Source organism: Antechinus flavipes, chromosome 3 (genome assembly GCF_016432865.1).
Source record: "Antechinus flavipes isolate AdamAnt ecotype Samford, QLD, Australia chromosome 3, AdamAnt_v2, whole genome shotgun sequence".
Classification (NCBI taxonomy): Eukaryota; Metazoa; Chordata; class Mammalia; order Dasyuromorphia; family Dasyuridae; genus Antechinus; species Antechinus flavipes.
In genome coordinates this window covers 557,260,863-557,282,836 of record NC_067400.1, presented here as the reverse complement: position 1 = coordinate 557,282,836, position 21,974 = coordinate 557,260,863, and the positions used below count along the sequence as shown (strand labels likewise).

The following is a 21,974-nucleotide window of genomic DNA, read 5'->3' as shown; positions in this document are numbered from 1 at the left end:
ACTGAAAGAATTCTACTCAAAAGGTTACTTCTCCCAAGCCTGAAAAGAGAGAATAAGAGCTCATGTAAAGATGATTTAAATTTTGAATTCTAAATTCTGTATCACTCACCTCTTCTTGAATCATTAAAATGGTGTGCAATATGATACCCACTGCACATGTGAGGTCATGCAAAGTATAGTTCCATTTTAGCTGTGTTAAAAAATAATCAAGAAAAATAAAGTGAAAATAAATTGTGCTTTAAATTATACTCAGAATTCAGCAATTTTCCTCTAGAGGTGAACAGTATTTTTCATCACAAGTCCTTTGAAATTGTCATAGATCATTTTATAGATAGAGTTGCTAAGTTACTCACTGTTAATTAAATTTATGCATTGTTGTTACTATATACAGAGTTCTAGTCTTGCTCAATTCATTTAACATCATTATATAGATCTTCTGCATTTTTCTATTATTCCCTTTTCAATTCTTACCACAGAACAATATTCCATCTCAATCATGTATAATAAGTTGTTCAGCCATTCCCCAATTGATGAGTATCACATCAGTTTCTATGATACCACAGAATTTTTGTACAAATGTCCTTCTTCCTTTTTCTTTTATCTCTTTGGTGTACAGACTTAATAGTGGTAGCTCTAGTTTTTGTAGTCCTTTGGGCATAATTGCAAATTGTTCTGCAGAATGGTTGGAGCAGTTTACCATTCCACCTGCAACACTTCACTGTACCTGTTTTTCCACCTCCCCTCCTGAATTTGTTAATTTTTTTATATCATATTACCCAATTTGATAGATGTGAAGTAGTACCTTTCAGTTGTTTAGTTTATATATCCCTAATTACTAATTTAGAGCTTCTTTTCAAATTACTTTGATTTCTTCTGATAACTGTTCATGTCATTTAACCATTTGTACACTGGGAAATAGCATTGATTCTTGTAATTTTGGCTCAATTACCATGTATTTGAGAAATGAGACCTTTATCACTGGAACCAGTTATCTCTGTTATATCACTGTTGTATAAAATGTTTCCCATTTCTCTGTTTTCCTTTTATTTTTGGCTACCTTTTTATTGTTTGTGCAAAACCAAAAATGTTTCATGTAATCAAAATTATCCATTTTACCTCCAATGATTCTCTCTTCCTTGTTATCCCTATATTTGATAGCTAATTGTTTTCAGGTTACCTTAATTTGTTTGTATCAACATTTATATCTAAATCATGTACCTATTTTGACATTATCTTGTATAAAGAGTTAAATGTTTTTCTAAGCTTACTTTCTTCCAAATTTCTTTCCAACCTTCTGAGTAATTTTTGTCTAACAGTGTGTTCTTGTCTCAGAAATTTGAATGTTTGGGTTTGTCAAATATAGACTTACATGTTGTGTACCAAATCTACTCCATTTGTCAATCTATTTTTTTATTTGGTTCTGCATATTCAATGTAATTTAAAATATGAGATTGAGATCAAGAAAAGGAACAAATATCAATTCTCCACATGAGCAAACCAATTGATATAGCTTCTAAACCATAACTATGAAAGATATGTTAAATAACAATAATTATATTGTTGTTTAATCATTTCAGTTGTTTGCAACTCTTCATCATAGTATTTGGGGTTTTCTTGTCAAAGATACTGGAGTGGTTTGCCATTTCCTTCATTAGCTCATTTGACAAATAAGGAACTGAAGCAAACAGAATTAAATGACTTGCCCAGGGTCACACAGCTAATCAGTGTCTGAGACCAGTTTTGAACTCAGGAAAATGAAATAAGAAGAGGCCAGGTACTGTATTCAATTTGCCACCTGGCTGCCTAACAATTATAAAATCCTTTAATGTTTCCTTTCCAAGGGGTAGACAATTTTATAGAAAAAAATAAGAAAAGGGATTGCAGAGAACCAAAAAAAAAAAAAAAAAAAAAAAAAAAAGGGAGAATTTAGGTATGAAGACTTTTGTTATCTTTTGAGTGGCACCATTAAAAGTATATGTATTTCTTAGCAGCAGATAATACATTTATAAAAATGGAACAAGTGCTTGGGTAAACAAAAGAGTAATTATGTATATTTTTTAAAATCAGAAGTACTAAACCCATCCTTTAATATGAGGTATTGCTATCTTGACAGGGTGAGCTATCATGAACATGGCCATCACTAACATCACTGTTATAAGCCACACGTTTTTCTACCTTCTGGGCGTTCCTGGCCTGGAGGATCAACACATCTGGATCTCGATCCCATTTTTTACGTGCTATATTATTGCCCTCCTTGGTAATAGTTTCCTCATCTTTATTATTGTCACTGATAACAGCCTTCATGAACCCATGTATATCTTCTTATGCATGTTGGCTGGAATTGACATTTCACTTTCCACCATTACAATTCCTAAAGCCCTGGCCATTTTCTGGTTTAATTATGGAGGGATATCATTAAATGCTTGTATCGCTCAATTGTTCTTCATCCACTCTACCTTCATTGCTGAATCAGGAGTCCTTCTGCTAATGGCATTTGACCGCTATATTGCCATCTGTTACCCGCTGAGATATACAATGATCCTTACCCCTTCAGTGATTACAAAAACTGCTGTGGCTTTCTACATAAGAAGTGCTGGTTCCATATTTCCTATAATATTCCTTGTCAAGAGGCTCCCTTTTTGCAAAAATAACCTTCTTCCACACACATATTGTGAGAACATTGGTTTGGCCAAGTATGCTTGTGCCAACATTCAAGCGAACATCTGGTATGGCATATTTGTCCTTTTAACAACTGTGGTAATAGACATTATCCTAATTTTTGCATCCTACTGTATGATTCTCCATGCCATCTTTCATATGCCCTCTAAGGAAGCTCGTCACAAGACTCTCAATACCTGTGGTTCCCATATCTGTGTCATCTTCCTTTTCTACATTCCAGGAATCTTCACCTTTCTGGCCCAAAGGTTTGGCAAAAAGATCCCACCTCATGTCCACATTCTAATGGCTAATGTCTGCATGCTGGTTCCTCCTGTAATGAACCCCATTATATATGGTATCAAGACCAAACAGATCAGGAACAGGGTGACTCACTTATTGTTTCAGAGAAAAGGATGATCTTAGTAGTCACAGCTGTTGACAGTGTTGAAGGCACTAATCAGCAAAGATGTTGGTTTTGAGGAATGGGAATGGAGGAAGGTTAGGCAGGACAGGAAAAAGAATGCTGAAATATAGATGTGTGATGGTACATGCATGAAATTTGGCATCTGGTAACCTAGACAGGAATTTTGCCTCTTCTTCTGTACATTTTTTGGAAACAAATGCCCATAATTCTTTGGTTTTTTGTTTTCTCATATATCACTGAAATGTGACTAGCCAAACTAATTCTTGTTCTAACCTGTTCTGTTTTTGTTGAAAGCCCTCTTTATTTACTTATGTTTATAATTTTCTTGTCATCCTCAATTCCTTCTCTTTCTCTCTCCTCTCATATTTATCAATCTTCTAAATCTCGCTCAATGCTTAGAATACATACACTTCCTTTCTTCAACTCATAAAATCCCTTTCTTTCTTCAAGAATATTTTTAAACACCAGCTTTTACACTAAGTCTTTCCTTTTATTCCCAACTTCAGTGTCCTCCTTTATTACCATGTATTTACCTTAGAATGATAGGCATTTATTGTCATTATATTTCTTTTCCATCTGTATTTATGCATGTGCTTATTGGTTTTCCCTTAGTATGTAAGGTCTTTAAGAGGGAAGATTATTTTATTTCTTTGGCATTGTCTTCCCAGAGGATAATGCAGTACTAGCCACCTATTTTCTGTGTGTTTAAAATTCCTTTTTGATTACTTACTTGATTGGCTGAATCAAAGTCCATTTTAGCCCTGTATCTTTTCATCATTTTGGTTTTCTGAGAGGCAGCACCATGAATGTAATAGAAGAATCTCGGACTAGGAGTCAAAAGAGTTGAGTTCAGGTTCTTGCCTTCCTCCATGATGTTGATATGATCTTGGGCAGCCAATTTTATTGCTCTTAAGGCTTAGATTCCTTGTATGTATAATAAAGCAGATATAAAGCTTGATACCTAAAACACATCTTTTGAGTGCCTGAATATAATGACAGCTTGGTTTTTAGTATCTTTCTACAAAAATTATTTTTATCTATTTTTGTTTACATGCATATTTGAATCCACTAATAATAAATGTAAACTATCAGAGCATAAAAACTATTTCATTTTTATTTTCTTAGCACCTATTACAGACACTGGAACATAGCAGGTACTTAAGAAATCTTTGCTTATTTCAATGTATTGGGAATTGTTTTAATATGTTAGACCTGAACTGGTCTGTGAATTTCTAGCATTTTCTTTCTTGTAGATTTTTGATAGTAGTGGTCATAACCACAACAAACAACAAAGTAACAAAAGCAATTATGTAATTATGTATTTATTTTTGGAAATAGAGTTTTTTTTAATATGTCAGAATGAAATTGTTATCACCAGCAATTATAAGAAGAAAATCATTTTATTTAAAAAATCAATTTAATTTTATTTTCAGTTTTAAATTCTTTCTCTTTATGCTTCTCTTTTCTTATACATGCAGAAAGCATAAAATATAAAGTCCATTTATACTAGGTGTAATTATACAAAATTACCTGCATTAGCCATATCCCTAAAAAAACAGAAAAATGAAAAAAAGAGAAATAAAATAAAATAGTGCATGCTTTTATTCTCACTTTGAGTTCATCTTTTCTCTTATAAAGGTGGGTAATATGCTTTCTTATTTGTATTTTGGAATTGTTTTTAGTCAAAAGTCTGTCAGAGTTGATTGTCTTTATAGTATTCTCATTATTAGAAATTGTCCTCTTTGATCTCTTCATGTATTTTTACATCAATGCAAACTGCTAAGTGAAGTTTTAAATTTTCTTGAAACTAATGTCTTCATCAGTTTTTGTAGCAGAGTAGTTTTCCATTTCATTCATGTAACATAACACGATTAGCTATTCCACAATTGATGGATATTTCCTCCCTTTCCTGTTCTTTGCTACCATGAAAGAGTTTCTTTACATATTTTTGTACAAACAGGGCCTCTTTTAATCTCTTTTAGGTAGAGACTTAGTAGCAGTATTCTGGGTCAAATGATATATCTAACATAATAACTTTTAGGTATAGTTTAAAATGACTTTCCAGAATGTAGGATTAAATCAATGATGCAGTAATTTATCTGTTTCCCCAGAAACAGCTATTTCCCTTTTTTTTTTCATTTGTTCTAGTCAATCTAATGAAGATGAGATGGTGGTAAGTTGTTTCTTTAAGTTGCAGTTTTCTAATTCTTAATGAGTTAGAACATTTTTTCATTATGGCTATTGGTAGCTTGGATTTCTTCCTTTGAAAACTACTTATTCATGACTTTTATCACTTATGAACTAGAAATGGTGCTAATTCCTATAAATTTTAATTTGTTTTTAGAAATGAGAACTTTATCAGAGATTTTTTAAAAAAAAATTTGTCCCTCACCAATTTCATTTTTCTTTTCTAATTTAGTTTTCTAGGTTCTGCTTGTGCAAAACCTTTCCAATTTCAAGTGGTCAAAATTGTCCCATTTATCTCCTATATGCCTTTCTAGCTCTTCTTTGGTCAAGCATTGTTTTTGATTCCAGGAATATTTCCTTAAGATATTTGGATTTGGTGATCAAAATAAAACACATAAGGTAGGAACTCTGCAACATATCCTTTCAGGTTTTCCACATTTAGTATCAACAAAATACATATATGATTTTATGTAGTGACTAGAGTTGGCTAGACTTACTTACCAGAAGTTTGTTAACTTTCATGGAGTAATATACCAAATCCCTCTATTACAAATATAGACCCCCAAAGTCCAAGAGTATTCCACAGATATATTTCACCAACCAATCTTTTGATTGACTGTTGCCATTAAAATTTCCCTGACATAACACTCATAAAAAAAAAAAAAAAGGACAATAACATTTTTATGCCACCATACTAAATATTCGTGATTTCCTTGCTATATGGAACAAAACCTTTTAAAATATAAAGACTTAAGTAGTTAATAGTGAAAAGAAGAGTTCAAAGTCATATGAAACCAAAAATTATCATCTCTTTTGTATATGCTTTTGGAGCATTATTACAACGGTTATTTTCAGTGTACCTATTGAGGAGAAGTTTACCCTTATTTAAAATTTAAGAAAGTTGTTATTTTGAGGAGAAATATAGGAATAGGAAGATCAGACATAAAGTTATTTTTTGATCCATGTTTCTGGTAATTAAGACTATATTATGATTCTAGAAGGAAAAAATGAAGGAAAAGATTTGAGAGATAAGGATCTGATAAAAATTAAGGGAAATAATGAAGATGGGAAAAATCAAAGATGAAATGAAGACTTTGCACTTGAATGACTGAGTTAATGGTGGTGTCATTAATAGAAATATTAAACAAAACAGAAGCATGTTTAGGAAAAAATGAAATCATTTCAGTTTTAAACATATTGAGATTGGAAATTCAGTCAGTCAATCAAGAAATACCTCTTAAATGTCTTCTATGTTTCAGACACTGTGCTTCATGTTAAGTATACAAAGAAAGGAAATAAAGTTCCTAACTTCAGGAAGCTTGCATTTTAAGGAAGAGGCAATATGTAAGTAGTTGAGTATAAAGAAGATATATACAGGATAGATGGGGGGAGCTGAAGAAAGGAAGGGCAGATCGAGGGAGTGGTGGTCAGAAGCAGTTGAGGAAATCAAACACTGTAATAGTTAGAAAAAGAAATTGAACAAACTATTAATTAACTCTGTAAGAAAAAATCTCCAGTCAGATGAATTTAAAGGTGAATTCTAACAAATATTTAAAGGACAATTAATCCCAATACTATTTAAACTATTTGGAAAAAAAATAGGGGAAGAAGGAGTTTCACAAAATTCCTTTTGCCTAAACCAGGAAGGGCCAAAACCAAGAAAGAAAATTATAGGCCAATTTCCCTAATGAATATTAATGCAAAAGTGTTAAATAAAATATTAGTAAAGAGATTACAGCATATATCACCAGGAGAGTACACTATGATCAAGTGGGATTTATGCCAAGACTGTAAGACTGGTTCAATATCAGGAAAACTATCAGCATAATTAACAAAAATCATATGATTATCTCAACAGATGTTGAAAAAGGATTTGACAAAAACCAACACCAATTCCTATTTTAAAAAACTAAGGAGCATGGTTATAAAAAGAGTTTTCTTAAAATGATTAGTTCCATCTATTTAAAAGCATTAGCAAGCATTAGGATAAACTAGAAGCATTTCCACTGTGATTGAGGATGAAACAAGATTGTGCATTATCACCACTATTATTCATTATTATACTAGAAATGTTACTTTTCACAATAAGAGAAGAAAAAGAAATTGAAGAGGTAAAGAGGAAATAAAACTATCACTCTTTGCAGATGATATGATGGAATATTCAGAGAGTTCTCGAGAATCAACTAAAAAACTACTAAAAATAATGAATAACTTTAGCAAAGTTTCAGGATATATTATAAACAAATTAGGAGAACAAAGGGTAGTATACCTTTTAGATCTGTGAAGAAGGAAGGAATTTGTGGGCAAAGAATAGAAAACAGAATCACAGACTGAATAAATTGTTTCACATATTTTGCTTCCCTTCTAACCTAATTGGTGTTGTTTGTGCAAAAACTGTTTAATTTAATATAAAGTTATTCAGTTTGCATCCAGAAGCTTAAGCTTCTCCAGTTCTTCTTTGGTAACAAATTCCTCTTTTCTCCAAATATATGACAGTAATCTGCAAGGTAGATAACCCTGGAAGTTCCTAATGTTATAATTTGAGACAAATCACTTGCAACCACCCAAAAATCCCTTTATTTATTAGGAATGTAATGATAATGGAGAGATGCATATACAGAGGAAAAAACAGGAAAAGATGCTTTTACAGTGACAAAAAGACAAAAGAGCAGAACAGAGAAAAAACAAGAAATACAAAAATAAAGACAAATCTAAATTAATATTCACTTGTGGGGGATAATTAAGATTCTCAGAGTTTGATGCTATGGGAATGGTAAAGAGTAGAATGAACATCTTTTAGGCCCTGTCGTTTTTATTCAAGTGTCATCACAGTCATTGGGTATTTTTTAGCTGGTGCAATAACCATCTGAAACTGGTAAGAAAAAACATAGTAATTTGATCAGTTAGGTGCTTTGCTTGATAGACAGGACATGAGAGGAGTCCTTGGTAGTTATGAAAAACAGAAGAATCAATAGCTAAGTAAAATTAGAAGGACAGAATAGAAAATTTGAGGCATCAAGGATGTTTTATCTTTTGAATTGTGTCAAATCATAATATATTTTAGACCATTTAAAAACTATGGAGCACAAGACTTCATTTTCCAGATAATGAAAGCAAGATTAAGAGAGATTAAATGATTTTCCCATAGTTGTAAAGCAGGTAACCCTACAAAGCAGTTTTTGAACCCAGTTCTAATCCCATTTCCAAGTCTAGTTCCATTTATACACTCATTGTCATAGTGAGTGAAAGAAACAAGAGACCCATGCACTGGGGTCTCACAATGAAAATTGAGGATTAGTGTTTTGAAGTCAGCATAAAAAGGTTGCCCTCTCTGAATGACTCAGAGAAAAAGGCATCTTTCTTTAACTCTGGTCCTGGGTGCTTTTACTATCCAAAGACTTAAAAGAGATCTATTTTAAAATTCTTTGAGGCCGTTCTGAGATTTGCCCTCTATTTCTTTTTCCAGCATTCTTTTTAAATAATTAGCATATAAGCCCATGAGTTTGAGGGAAATTTTCATTTCCTACCATTTGAAATCTTATAGGACACAGACTATGTCCTACATATAGCATACACACACACACACACACACACACACACACACACACATTTCTGGCTAATGTAAGGAATCAGCCTCAGATGCATGCAACCATGATTGGATAGACTATTAGTTGCTATGGTTTTTTGCTTTTTCTTCTCACAGTTTTGACCCACATATCTATGTGGTACAATGATTAGAATACTGAATTTGGAATCAAGGTGATCTGAGTTGGAATCCTACTTCAGACATTAACTGGTGTATGATCCTAGAGAAGACATTTAATCTCTCTCATTCAGCGTTAGTGTCCACATGAATAAAATGGGGACACTAAGAGTGTTTGCTTTAAAGGGTAATTTTATAAATCAGATGACTTAACATATGTATAATATTTTGCAAATTACAGTTTCTATTATTACCAGATTATTCCTAATAATAAGCTTACATGTTTAAATGCTTTTTAAGCTATGCAAGACACTGTGTAAACATCTTATTTTGCTTCACTATGGTTTAATTATTACCCTCATTTTATATATGAGAGAACTAAGGCTGAGAGAAATTAATTAATTTGCCCTTGGTCCCACAATTAGTGTGAGGTAGACTTTTAACTCAGGTCTTTCTGAGTGAAATTTAGTGTTCTACCCATTGAAGTATTGTATTTTTATCTAGAATCATAAGTTATCAGATTTGAAAAGGATTTTAAGAATCATCTATTCAATTCTCTTGTCTTTACTGAAGTTAAAACTTTTTATGTTCATAACCAGTCTTTCAAAGCTTTTTTTCAGCCACTTATTGCTATTGATGAGCTGAAATTTCCTTTATTTGCTAGTGTATATATTTGCATATACATGCTATGGAGAGCCTGAATATTAAATATTTGTCAGTATGTTTCTGTATTACTATAAATATTACTTCAGGTCAGCAGTTGTGCAGTTTAATCCTCAGGGAATGATGTCATCATCAGATCTTAGGTCCTGTGACTGTAGACTAATAAAAATAATAATAAAAAAAAAGAACTGGCATTTATCTAGAGCTTTAAAGTTTACAAAATATTTTATATACATAATCTCATTTCATCATTACATATCCCCAGTCTATAAGGTATCCAATCAATCATGATACTTATTGCTATAACTTGTTAACTGGAGTAAATCTCTCAATCTCTCAACATGGGAAGGTAGGAGATCTAATCCTGCATTAACAAATTGAAGTTATGATATAATAATGAAAACAATAATAGTTATAGAGCTTTAAATTTTTTGAAATACTTTAGATAGATGGTTTTATTTGATCCCCCCAACAACTCAGGAAGATTAGCAAATACTAATAGTCTCCATTTTGCTAAAACAGAAAATGAGCAGCATGAAAGTTAAATGACTTGCCCAGAATTGATTGATTGGAACAATTAATTAATAAATATGTGAGTATACCAACAAATCAATATACATTTATTAAAACATTTTACATATCTTAGGCACTGTACTAAGCGTTAGGGATAAACAAAAGTGAAAGTTTCTTTACTTACAAGCAGGTTTTAAATTCTCATCTTAACAGGAAGAAAATATCTTAACGTGATATATATGTGTGTATACAAATATATGTGATATGTGTGTATGTGAATATATACATATATGTCATGTGCACACATAATTATATGTATATTATACAAATTATTATTATACAAATAGTGACTACTTAAGGTACCAGAACTTTTCAAATAAGAATTTTGGTAACACTTAAAAGATATATATATATATGTAAAATTTAATTATTTAATTTTCTATTAAATTATTATTAAATTAAATATTTAATTAAAATTAAAATGTATATGTGTGTGTACATCATGCACACATTACATACCAGAGATATATGAGTTTGCATGCATACACACAAATATACCTGTGTGTGCATATATATATGCATACACACATACACATAATATACATGCATGTGTAAATGCATATGAATGTGCACATATACATTATGTGAATGTATGCATATGCATGTATATGCACATACACACATGCATATATGTAAGTGTAAGTATATATGCATGTATACATGTATAATGCACACATAAATTTAAATATTAAATACAAAGTAGGCATAAGGCAACTATGTAGGAAAAGGTTTTAGTAAGTGGGCACTCTAAAACAGGATAATTCTGATTTTTTTAAATTTCTGTGACCCTAAGCTAGTTATTTAATATTTCCAGACCTCATTTTCATCATCCATCAAGTGAGATGTTTTGACTCCATAGTGTATAAGATCCATTCCAGGACACATTCTATAGGAGTTTTTTAATCAGAATTTTGCTTGAGAAATATCACTTTGGTGTTTGTGTGGAAGGTGGACTAAAAGGTAAGAATAGTTGCAGGGGAACAAGGTAAGGATCAAAATCAGAGTCCAGATAATAAGTAATAAGGACTTTAATTTAGATAGTTTAATGTGGAGGTAGAGAAGGAAAAGGATACAAGAGATGTTGAATAACTCTAATAAGTCTTTGCTTTTGATTGGATCAGAAATGAGAGAGATTGAAAAGTTAAGTATGAATCCTAGTTTGTGAGGTAAGATGACTGGATAAATGATAAGTACACTAACAAAAATTGGGAAATTAAGAGGAGGTATGGTTTAGGACTAAAGATAATAATTTTGATTTTGGCCATGTTGAATTTGAAATGCCTATGAAATATCTAATTAGAAGTGTCCCATATGCAGTTGGAGAAGTAGGATTGAAGGATAGGAGAGATGAAGACTGGATATAGATCTTAGAATAATTTGCATTAATAGTTGAACCTAGAGAATGTTCAGAAAGAAGATAAAAAGAGAAGAAGGGACCATCTAGAACAGAACCTAGGAGAATACTTATACATACCAGGAAGTATATGGATTATGATCCTGCAAATTAGACTGTGAGGCATCAGTAAGAGAAACACAATAGAACAATGTCACAAAAATAAAAGGAAAGATAGGAATATTGTAGATGTCAAATTTTTCATCATTTTTTTAACATGAAAACTAAAGAAAAAGGCATCACATTTAACTCTAGGATCACTGTCCATCCTAGATAGTATAACTTTAGTCAAATAGTGATTTTAGATGGTAGATTTTGAGAAGTAAGTTTAAAAAGTGGAGGTGACAGAAATTATAGATAGGTTTTTCTAGCATTTAGTTATGAAAAGGATGAGAAAGACAGTAGTTTGAGTTTCTGCCAGGTTTTCTGGAAGTTTTTGTCAAACATGGAATTCTTGCCTCAAAAATTTGAATATTTGAGTTTATCAAACTAGTATGGTAAGCTACGGCTTACCATAGTCATTTACTATTGTATATTGTATGCTAAGGGACAATCAGGTAGTACCATGGATAGAATCCAAGACTGGGGTCAGAAAGATTCATCTTGAATTAAAAAAAAGTAAAAAAAAAATTCATCTTGAATTAAACACACATACACACACACACACACACACACACACACACACACACACACAAAATATAAAAGGCAAATTGTAAGCTACAGAGCCCTGGAAGAACTCAGAACCTGGGCCGAGATTACCCAGCACTGAAAGTCAGCAGCAGCAGCAGCAGCAGCAGCAGCAGCAGAAGAAGAAGGAGGAGGAGGAGGAGGAGGAGGAGGAGGAGAGGAGGAGGAGGAGGAGGAGGAGGAGGAGGAGGAGGAGGAGGAGGAGGAAGGAAGGAAGAAGAAAGAGAGGGAGAGGAAGAGGGAGAAAGTTTCTATTCTTTTGAATGGAATTCACTGATTCTATAATCACTAAGAATTGTTTTTTTAGAATAGTTGTCCTTTATCCTTGAGTTGCATGTGACCAACAGTTGACACTCAAAACTCTCATATAGTTAAATAGAAATGGGAAGGGCATCTCTATGTGTTTATTACATGTGTACTCACCTACCACCTCAAAACATTTACTAATCTCTTTTTCTCTCTTTTCTCATTTTCAATACCTAATTGAAAGCACTGTTAAAACACATTTAAACAGTTGCAGTGGTATGTTAGGATTTTTTTGCTTATTCTACTCTCCTCTTCAAGTGATCCTTCATGCCACCGTCAGAATCATCATTATAAAAGGATGATCTGAAAAATCAACATTAACACTTCCTGAATGAATTTATTAAAGAAACATTTTTAAGTGCTTACTTACTATGTTGAATTCAAAGGAAGATTCTTTGGACATACAATTAGAAAAGTAAGTCAGTTCCTTATCTGGAGAATAGTTCTATGAAGAACTTACCTCCCAACTGAGGATACCACAAATATAGAAGATGTAATCTTCTAGTTAGATGGAAACAGGGGTGTGCTGGAACCTGCTTAGAGACTATAATTAAAGGAAATCAGCAAATGTTACAATTCAGGGGTTGATTTAGTGTTTTGTTGGTTGTCAACTTATAAAACTATGGTAGGAACAATATTGATAATGCAGTTTAAACTTAACAGTATCAATAACACCTTTGTCCTCTCCTCTCACATCTCAAGCTGATTGTTACACACTTTCCAACCACCCCTCAATTGTAAAGTCCCATGATCTTTTGGATACAGCTGGAAAGTGAATGGTAATGCATCTTCTTTAATATCATTTCCACTACCTTTCAAAGAAGTTGGAATTCCTGTGCTTTGTATGCAAGGCCCTCCACAACCAAATATTATCCTAACTTTTCAAGCTTCTCTAAAATAATCCCATTTCATGTATTTTATATCACAACCAAATCAGATCACTCCTTATCTTCTAAAAATGCCTATAATACTCTCATCCAAACTTGTGACTTATCTTTTTTCAAGTTCGTCTATAGGCCAGACATGGCCACCTTTTCTTTCTTTCCTATTCAATCCCTAAATATCCTTTAAAATTCAGATTAAAGGTCTCTGAATTCAGAAATCTTTTCCTAAAACCTTAAGATCTTTCCCTGCTCAGATTTAACACTATTTTGTAATGCTCTGATATATTGATAGCAACTTAAATTTATAGGAGCATTACATTTATTATATTATATTATTATATATTACATTATATATATTATATTACATATATTATAAAGCTTTTTGTCAATTTTCTATCTTTTGATCTTCAAACTGTGAGGGATGTAGAAGACCCTTACCCAAAATGATTTCTCAGAGATCACTCAGTAGAAGGCAGAAAAGTTGTTTATTAAAAACTTTCAGAGGATGAGCTATCCCATCTTGAGATAAGAAAGAGAAAGCTCTCCATAGGTGGTCTAGAGAAGTAGTAAAGATACATAGCTTTTATACACGATATTACATCACAAGTAAGAGAGCATTGAGAAGGGAAGAAGGAGGCATCTAATTGGTTGTTGCTATGCAGAGAGATTGGAATGGAAGATTTCTGTTTCCCCCAAATCTCCTGATTTCTAGGAAATAGAAAATCAGGCCTTCAGGCTTAATCAAGCAGATAGTGGTCCAGCTAATAGACTAAATATCAATAAATGTCAAATACCAATAAATTTCATCAGCTCAGTTAAGTAAATATGTTTATAGCTGGCCAAGGCTCAAGTAAATATGAGCCTGCTCACATTTTACCGGTCATAGGGGAAACACAGAAATAATGAAAATAAAATACAGAAAAATAATTCATACATTTCTGTGAGTTCTTCACCTTATCTCTCTCTATTCCATACAAAACCAAACCTAGGATTGTAGCACTGTTTTCCTAATTTTATAGATGAGAGAATTGAGATTAAGAGAAATTTTGTGATTTGCCCAAGTACATATAGCCAGAAAGTTTCTGAGGCAGAATTGGAACTCAAATCTTCCTTATTTCAGGTCTCTATCCAGCTCTCTATCCATTACACCACTTAGTTGCTTCCATACTATGCTCCTATATGATTCGATACTGTACATTATACTTCTCTATTGTTTAATTGTTCCTCTGTGAATTAGTTATAAAGGCAGAGACTCTGTCTTACATAAATTGTCAATTTTTCCTCAGTGCCCAACTTAGTGTTTTGCCTACACTAGGTTATTAACATGTGTTCACTTGTATGGTACCAGTTCCACTCACTGTTCTACTCAATGTGAGATTCGCTCTAGGTGCCTTGGATATGATAGGTAAACTTTTGTCTTATCTTACTGAGTCCTAGACCTCTCCAACTGTCTGGAATGTGATTCTCCAAGCCACTAGGCTCATTACATTCACTTCCTTCCCTCTCATACTTAGACTTAGTCCTTAGGTTTCTTGACTCAGAGGAACCTTATTTTGGTCAAGATCAAGCCTGCATGCATGGTTCTTCACAACACTTGTTGGACATATATACAATGTACCAGAAAACCTACTACCATTCATTGCCATCTTCCCTTTGTATATTGTTTTCTCCCGGTGGAATATGATCTTAAAGGGAGGGACAATCTATTTTGCTTGAGTTTTTATACCCAAGCCCATAGCCCAATTCTGGTCATATAGTAAACATTTAATAAAGTACTTTTATCTTTCTATCTGTTTTTGTTTTCTTAGTCTTTGAGCTGAGTTTGGTTTGCTGGGTTCAAAAATGCATTACATTTGTGACCTAATTATAATGTCTTCTCAGGCATTGCTGCCACAGAAAAATGCCTTTCTTTGCTGTCATTTACCTTTTTCTTTCCTGGGCCTCCTTGACACACAAAAGGATTCCTGAAGTATATTTTTGGTGTTTTATTTAAAAGGAAAAAATAACACATATAGAAATTCATAGCCAATATAGTAAAGTAAGGTAATTGAGTTTACATATAAAAATAATATCTAGATCCACATTGAATGGCACCAAATCTTTTTAAATTTTAGAAATATATAATGAAATACTGAGAAAAAAACAGCAACAAAAACAAAAACTTGTCCTCAAAGACATAAATTCACACTCTGGCATTATAGTATACCATCTGTGTAGGTCTCAACTTCCCCATTTGTAAAATTAGAATAATAATGATTGGAACCCTCCCTACTGATAGTATGGTTGAGTGGGATATGTTTTATAAATCTTAGAGCACTATAAATGCAACTATTGAAAAGAATATATACGATTTATTCATCTATTCTGGAATATGACCCTCCTTAGGTCAGAGAATGTCTGCCAGTGGATCTTGTTTTCTTGTGATCCTTGATGACAATGATGACTTCCCTTTCAGCATATAGTAGATTCAGTTTTCATTTTTGCTCACTTGAGGTCTCTTTGTGAATCACATAAATAGGTCCATTCCCAACATCATGCTTAGTCAATCATGAGACCTTCTAATATAGCATGGACCATGGACAAGTGGGTATGAAATGTAGTGTTGCTATTACTTGATAATATTTAGACAACTGCTAGTTCTTTTTTCTCTGCAAGGAAAATCTAAGCAAATACAAAGCAGCATTTCTATTATCCTCATAATATTACACTTCAATCTGAAATGCAGATCACTGTTAAATTTCTTGATGCTATAACCAAAGACTATAAAAACTGATGCCTTCTAAGAGACCCTGCTTTTTTTTATGGGGATGTACATGAATGGGAGTGTGTGTGTGTGTGTGTGTGTGTGTGTGTGTGTGAGAGAGAGAGAGAGAGAGAGAGAGAGAGAGAGAGAGAGAGAGAGAGAGAGTGCTAAATTTAATTTGATCTTTTCCTGTGAGAGACTCCAAGGATTCTGTGCTCCCTCATGCCAAACATGACCCCTTGGGACTTGTAAAGAAGAGAATAAATTATGCCGTTGCTCTCATCATTTCTACACTAGTATCTCCAAAATCAGTGGTCTTGTTTTGTACAGTAATGTCACTACTTGTGGCTCATAAAGAAACCACCTGAAACTGGTAAGTTAGCTAGTCAGGTATCTTGTTTTGATTGAGCATGAGAGGAGGACATGGTAGTGATGGATAACTGAGGACTTGTTAAGGAATAAATAGTGAGGAAAATTTATAAGTACATAATAGGAAATTTAGAACCTCATTTTAACCTTGTATCATATATGTTTGGTCTGGGGAAAGAAAAAAACTTACAAACTATTGAATTCAACCCACTCATTTTACATATAAGGAAAGTGAAACTGAGATAGCTTAAATGACTTGATGATAGTGGCAAAACAGGCAAATGTTTAAAGTAGGATGTCAAGCCAGTTCTGGTTCTGATTCCAATTTTAATGCCATATCTATTATACCACAATGCTTTTTGTGATCAAAGTGAAAAAAAAAAAAAAAAAAAAACAAGAGATAGATGCATTGTAGTTTAACAACAGAGAATGAAAAACTGTTCTTAGAGGACAGTATGAAAAAGCCACTTGAAATCCTAAACTCTTGATTATGTAAATTCTTTACATCTTGGAGAAAGATAAGTAAATTACATATCTTAACTTATTTTTTTCCCCTTCCTCAAAGCAGATATGCAAGAAACTCATCATCAGGGATACCACTTGCCCTATTGCCTAAGGTTTTATATCAATGACTTAAGTAAATTCATAGATGAAAGATTTTGCTAACAAGGTGTTTCTGAAGTAGAATTTTTTGAACAAAGATTTTAGCAAGCTATAATGTTGGAATAAGTCTAATTAAGATGGAATTTTATTGGGAAAATATAATTTTTTTTTACACAAGCACAGAATATTTTCAAGTTTAGAAGTATAGGATATCAATAACTTTCCTATATAGTAGAACTTTTGAAAAATAATTGAGGCTTATAATGGATTGCAAGCTATTACTGTCCCTATTTTATAGATGAGAAAACTGGGACAGAAAGAGGATAATTAGGTAACATTCTCAGGGTTATACTCATAGAAAATGTCTAGGCCAGAATTCTAATTCAGATCTCTTTGGTTATAAGTTCAACACTAATTACTGTGCCACCTGGCTACATCGTTCAAAATATTGAAAAGATAAAGGAATGAATCCGCAGCCAACAGCCTATGCAATTACACAGCAGTTATTTGCATCTTCAGGATATTCCTGATAGTAGCCAGAAATGACCATATTTTTCACTTAAGTGAGAGTATTTGGTACAGGAAATAGTCTATATTTTCCATTTCAAATCCCTTACACCTTTATTTCATCTAGATGGTCTCTATGATATAACAGTCCTAGCTGACTTTTCCCTCCAAAAAACAAAGTCCTACAGTTTTCTTTTTGAGAAAAACATGGTCATTTCTGGCTACTATCAAGAATATCCTGAAGATGCAAATAACTGCTGTGTAATTGCATAGGCTGTTGGCTGCGGATTCATTCCTTTATCTTTTCAATATTTTGAACAATGTAGCCAGGTGGCACAGTAATTAGTGTTGAACTTATAACCAAAGAGATCTGAATTAGAATTCTGGCCTAGACATTTTCTATGAGTATAACCCTGAGAATGTTACCTAATTATCCTCTTTCTGTCCCAGTTTTCTCATCTATAAAATAGGGACCGTAATAGCTTGCAATCCATTATAAGCCTCAATTATTTTTCAAAAGTTCTACTATATAGGAAAGTTATTGATATCCTATACTTCTAAACTTGAAAATATTCTGTGCTTGTGTAAAAAAAATTATATTTTCCCAATAAAATTCCATCTTAATTAGACTTATTCCAACATTATAGCTTGCTAAAATCTTTGTTCAAAAAATTCTACTTCAGAAACACCTTGTTAGCAAAATCTTTCATCTATGAATTTACTTAAGTCATTGATATAAAACCTTAGGCAATAGGGCAAGTGATATCCCTGATGATGAGTTTCTTGCATATCTGCTTTGAGGAAGGGAAAAAAATAAGTTAAGATATGTAATTTACTTATCTTTCTCCAAGATGTAAAGAATTTACATAATCAAGAGTTTAGGATTTCAAGTAACTTCCTCTTCCCTAAATCACATATCTTAAACTCATTTCCTCCAACATACAGAATTACCTCTGAGAAGTTGAAGCATAGAATTCATATTCACCTGGGTCTCCACAGTTGTGGATACATAGGTCCCTGGTTCTTAACATGCATTCAAGGTAATTGCATATCAAGTACAATACAGCCAACACCCCTTTTTACCCTATAAGAGAAAATGTAGAAAACACATGCTGAACTTACAGTAGCATATAAAAAATCCAATGCTTTTTTCTCTCAATCAAGTTCCATCTTTCCACCTTCTCTCCTCTAAGAAAAATGTGCAGACTCATAGCTTTAGATTTTTGTTTCTAATAGTCAACAACCTAGGTTTGCTAACTAGGCAGCTTCCTCAAAATTATGGTGAGACCTTAGGTCTTCCTAGGAACCCACACAGGGCTCCAGCATTATGGGGCATTCTACCAATTAGAGCCCTCCTGAAGGGAAATATTTTTTGTTATTCTACACTCATACTGATTAGTTATCATTTGGTCTTACTGTTTGATTAGAACTGGTTCCAACACATTATTGTTATGTACTTAATATTTATCTCTTCAAGAGATTATACTATCCAATGACTCTTCTTCCCTTTCCAGATAACCAGAATTTGCCTATCTAAGACATGGGGTTATCAAGGAGGTAATTCAGAGACTGGTCATGCACAGAAATTCCTCTGAACTCTCTAAAAAGTTGGAGTTTACTAATTGTGTTTAAACTTCTTTATAGCCATATGGTTGAGAACACATAGTACTTCTACATACTTTTGTTATTGCTTCTCTTGATTGGGATTAAGGAATATAAAGTAGAGCTCTCTGCATTCCAATACTGACCTCCTGCAGCAGTCTCTTGGGCAGAGAGGTGCCCAAATCAGAGACTGATTGGTTAGTCCCTAGTTGACTTTGCGCTCCAAAGATCAAGTCCTACAGTTATCCTTATCATATCCAGGAGGTTGGGAATATAGTATCCTCATGATCTGAAAAATCCATGCAAACTGTTTTGGTACTGCCTTCATATCAGAGAAAAAAATTTCTTTTCTTTTCTTTATGCTGTGTTTACAATATATGTTTGTAAAATTTAGGTTAAGTATTTGGTCATAGGCTATATTTAGGTTGCTGTTAAATAAGTCTGCTTTTTCTGTATTGTCTGTTGGCCTTCATCTGCAGCTTCTGCAAAATTCCCCTCAAATTCTCATTCAATTGTTTCTGCTGATCCATGATATATTGAAAACACAATGAAAAAAGTCACAATGTAGAAGGGATAATTGTAGTTTCTTAACTGTGATTAGATTTTTGAAAAATAAAGTTTATTTAGTTTGTTGCCTCATTTATATAGATTCTGCAAAAATGATTGTCTCATATCTATGGACACAATCAACATATTTATTCCCAGGTATTGATACTCAGTTACTAACCCTCCATTAGGCATGAATGACAAGTGCCAATGGTCATGTCTACATCTTTCAGAGCATCTCCTGCACAATGTTAAACTAGAACACATCACTGAAAATAAACCAAGATAGTCAGGAAATAGGAAGTCTCAGCAAAATATTCATTCAGGGAGTGATTATATTTACTTATTTGAAGAGAAAAGGCGAAACAATTTTTCATAGAAGGGATTTTTATTTATATCCAGATTGTGCTACATGACATGGATTTTTTCCAACTCTGAGATTCAATTATGGGATGAGCCTACAAATTATATTAGAATATACATTTCTGGTTTTCAAGTCAATCATTCATAAGAGAAGATCAGAGAGTCAGGGGACATCTGAGTTCAAGTATTACCTCCGATATATATTTGCTGTGTGACCCCAGGCAAATTAGTTAGCCCTTCTTTCCCCCTGCAGCATTACAAGACAATTAGCTGCACAGTACCTATTTATGATGGAGGGAATTTCTTCTGGAGACATTTTTCCTAAAAAAAAAAAAAAATCACAAGTATAATCCAAAAAGAAAAGATCTGACTGCTGTTTTAAAACATCAGAAACTTCAAAAGGAAGGGAATTGAGTCTTGATATGTTGGACCATAAGAAGCAAAATTACAAGAAAGGATAGAGATTTCAAAGATGCAGATTCAGATTTGATATAAGGAGAAAAAATCCTAACCTTTGAAGAAGTATAATAAATTATTTGGATATAATTAATGTGTCTTCATTGGAGATATTCAAAGTATGGGTGACTAATATTTGGGGAATATTGGGAACCAATTTTGGGAATAAATAAAGGGGTTATTTATTTACATATAGATAGTGCTAGATGTCCCTAGCTGGATCTAACTCTATGACTAATTTAATGATTTGCTATATTTGCTATTATTTGAATATATACGTTTTTGATTTTCATATCAACAGATCAGAAGAAGAGAGATTAATGCAGGCAATAGCCCCTTGGGTTTCTTGATTGATGTACTTTAGCTTCCATATTAATGGCCAATGGCACAATCTTCATGCCATCATTACTTTTGCTGATTGGGATACCAGGCCTGGAGGCTGTGCAATGCTGGATTGGAATTCCATTCTGTGCCATGTATGTCATTGCCATGGTTGGGAATTACCTGCTCCTTTTCATCATCCGATCTGAAAGCAGCCTCCACAAACCCATGTACCTCTTCTTGGCCATGCTGGGTGTCACTGATATTGCCCTGAGCACTTGCATCCTGCCCAAGATGCTGGGCATCTTCTGGTTTAATCTGCAGGAAATCCACTTTGAGGCCTGTCTGCTGCAGATGTGGCTCATCCACACATTCCAATGCATAGAATCAGGCATCTTATTGGCTATGGCTCTGGACAGATATGTGGCCATCTGTGAGCCCTGAGGCACACTACAATCTTTACCCCACAACTTCTCACCCGGATTGGGGTGGGGGTGACACTAAGGGCTGCTATCCTGGTGGCCCCATGCCTGGTACTCATCAAATGCCGCCTGAAGCATTACCGAACAACAGTCATCTCCCACACCTATTGTGAGCACATGGCCATTGTAAAGCTAGCTGCTGATGATATCAGGGTTAACAAGGCCTATGGTTTATTTGTGGCCTTTACCATCCTGGGCTTTGACATCATCTTCATTACTCTGTCCTACATTCTGATCTTCATTGCAGTGTTCCGCCTTCCCCAGAAAGAAGCTCGGCTCAAGGCCTTCAACACCTGCATTGCCCACATCTTTGTATTTCTTGAATTCTATCTTCTTGCTTTTTTCTCTTTTTTTACTCATAGATTTGGGTTCCACATCCCCCCTTATGTCCACATCCTTCTTTCTAACCTCTATCTGTTAGTTCCACCCCTCCTCAACCCTATTGTTTATGGAGTAAAGACCAAGGAAATAAGGAATCGAGTGGTCAAAATGCTTTACCATTAG

General features: G+C 33.5%; 2 protein-coding genes across 2 annotated transcripts; both read left to right on the top strand.

Annotated features, from left to right (window-relative positions):
- Positions 1-2,130: 2,130 nt before the first annotated feature.
- On the top strand, positions 2,131-3,075 carry LOC127557486 (olfactory receptor 52B4-like). Its single transcript, XM_051990797.1, has one exon. The coding sequence runs from the start codon at positions 2,131-2,133 to the stop codon at positions 3,073-3,075; it is 945 nt and encodes a 314-aa protein (XP_051846757.1).
- A 17,967-nt stretch (positions 3,076-21,042) lies between these two features.
- On the top strand, positions 21,043-21,974 carry LOC127555360 (olfactory receptor 52A5-like). The gene is given in 2 exon segments (XM_051987592.1): positions 21,043-21,427; positions 21,430-21,974. Coding segments are annotated over 2 exon segments (930 nt in total).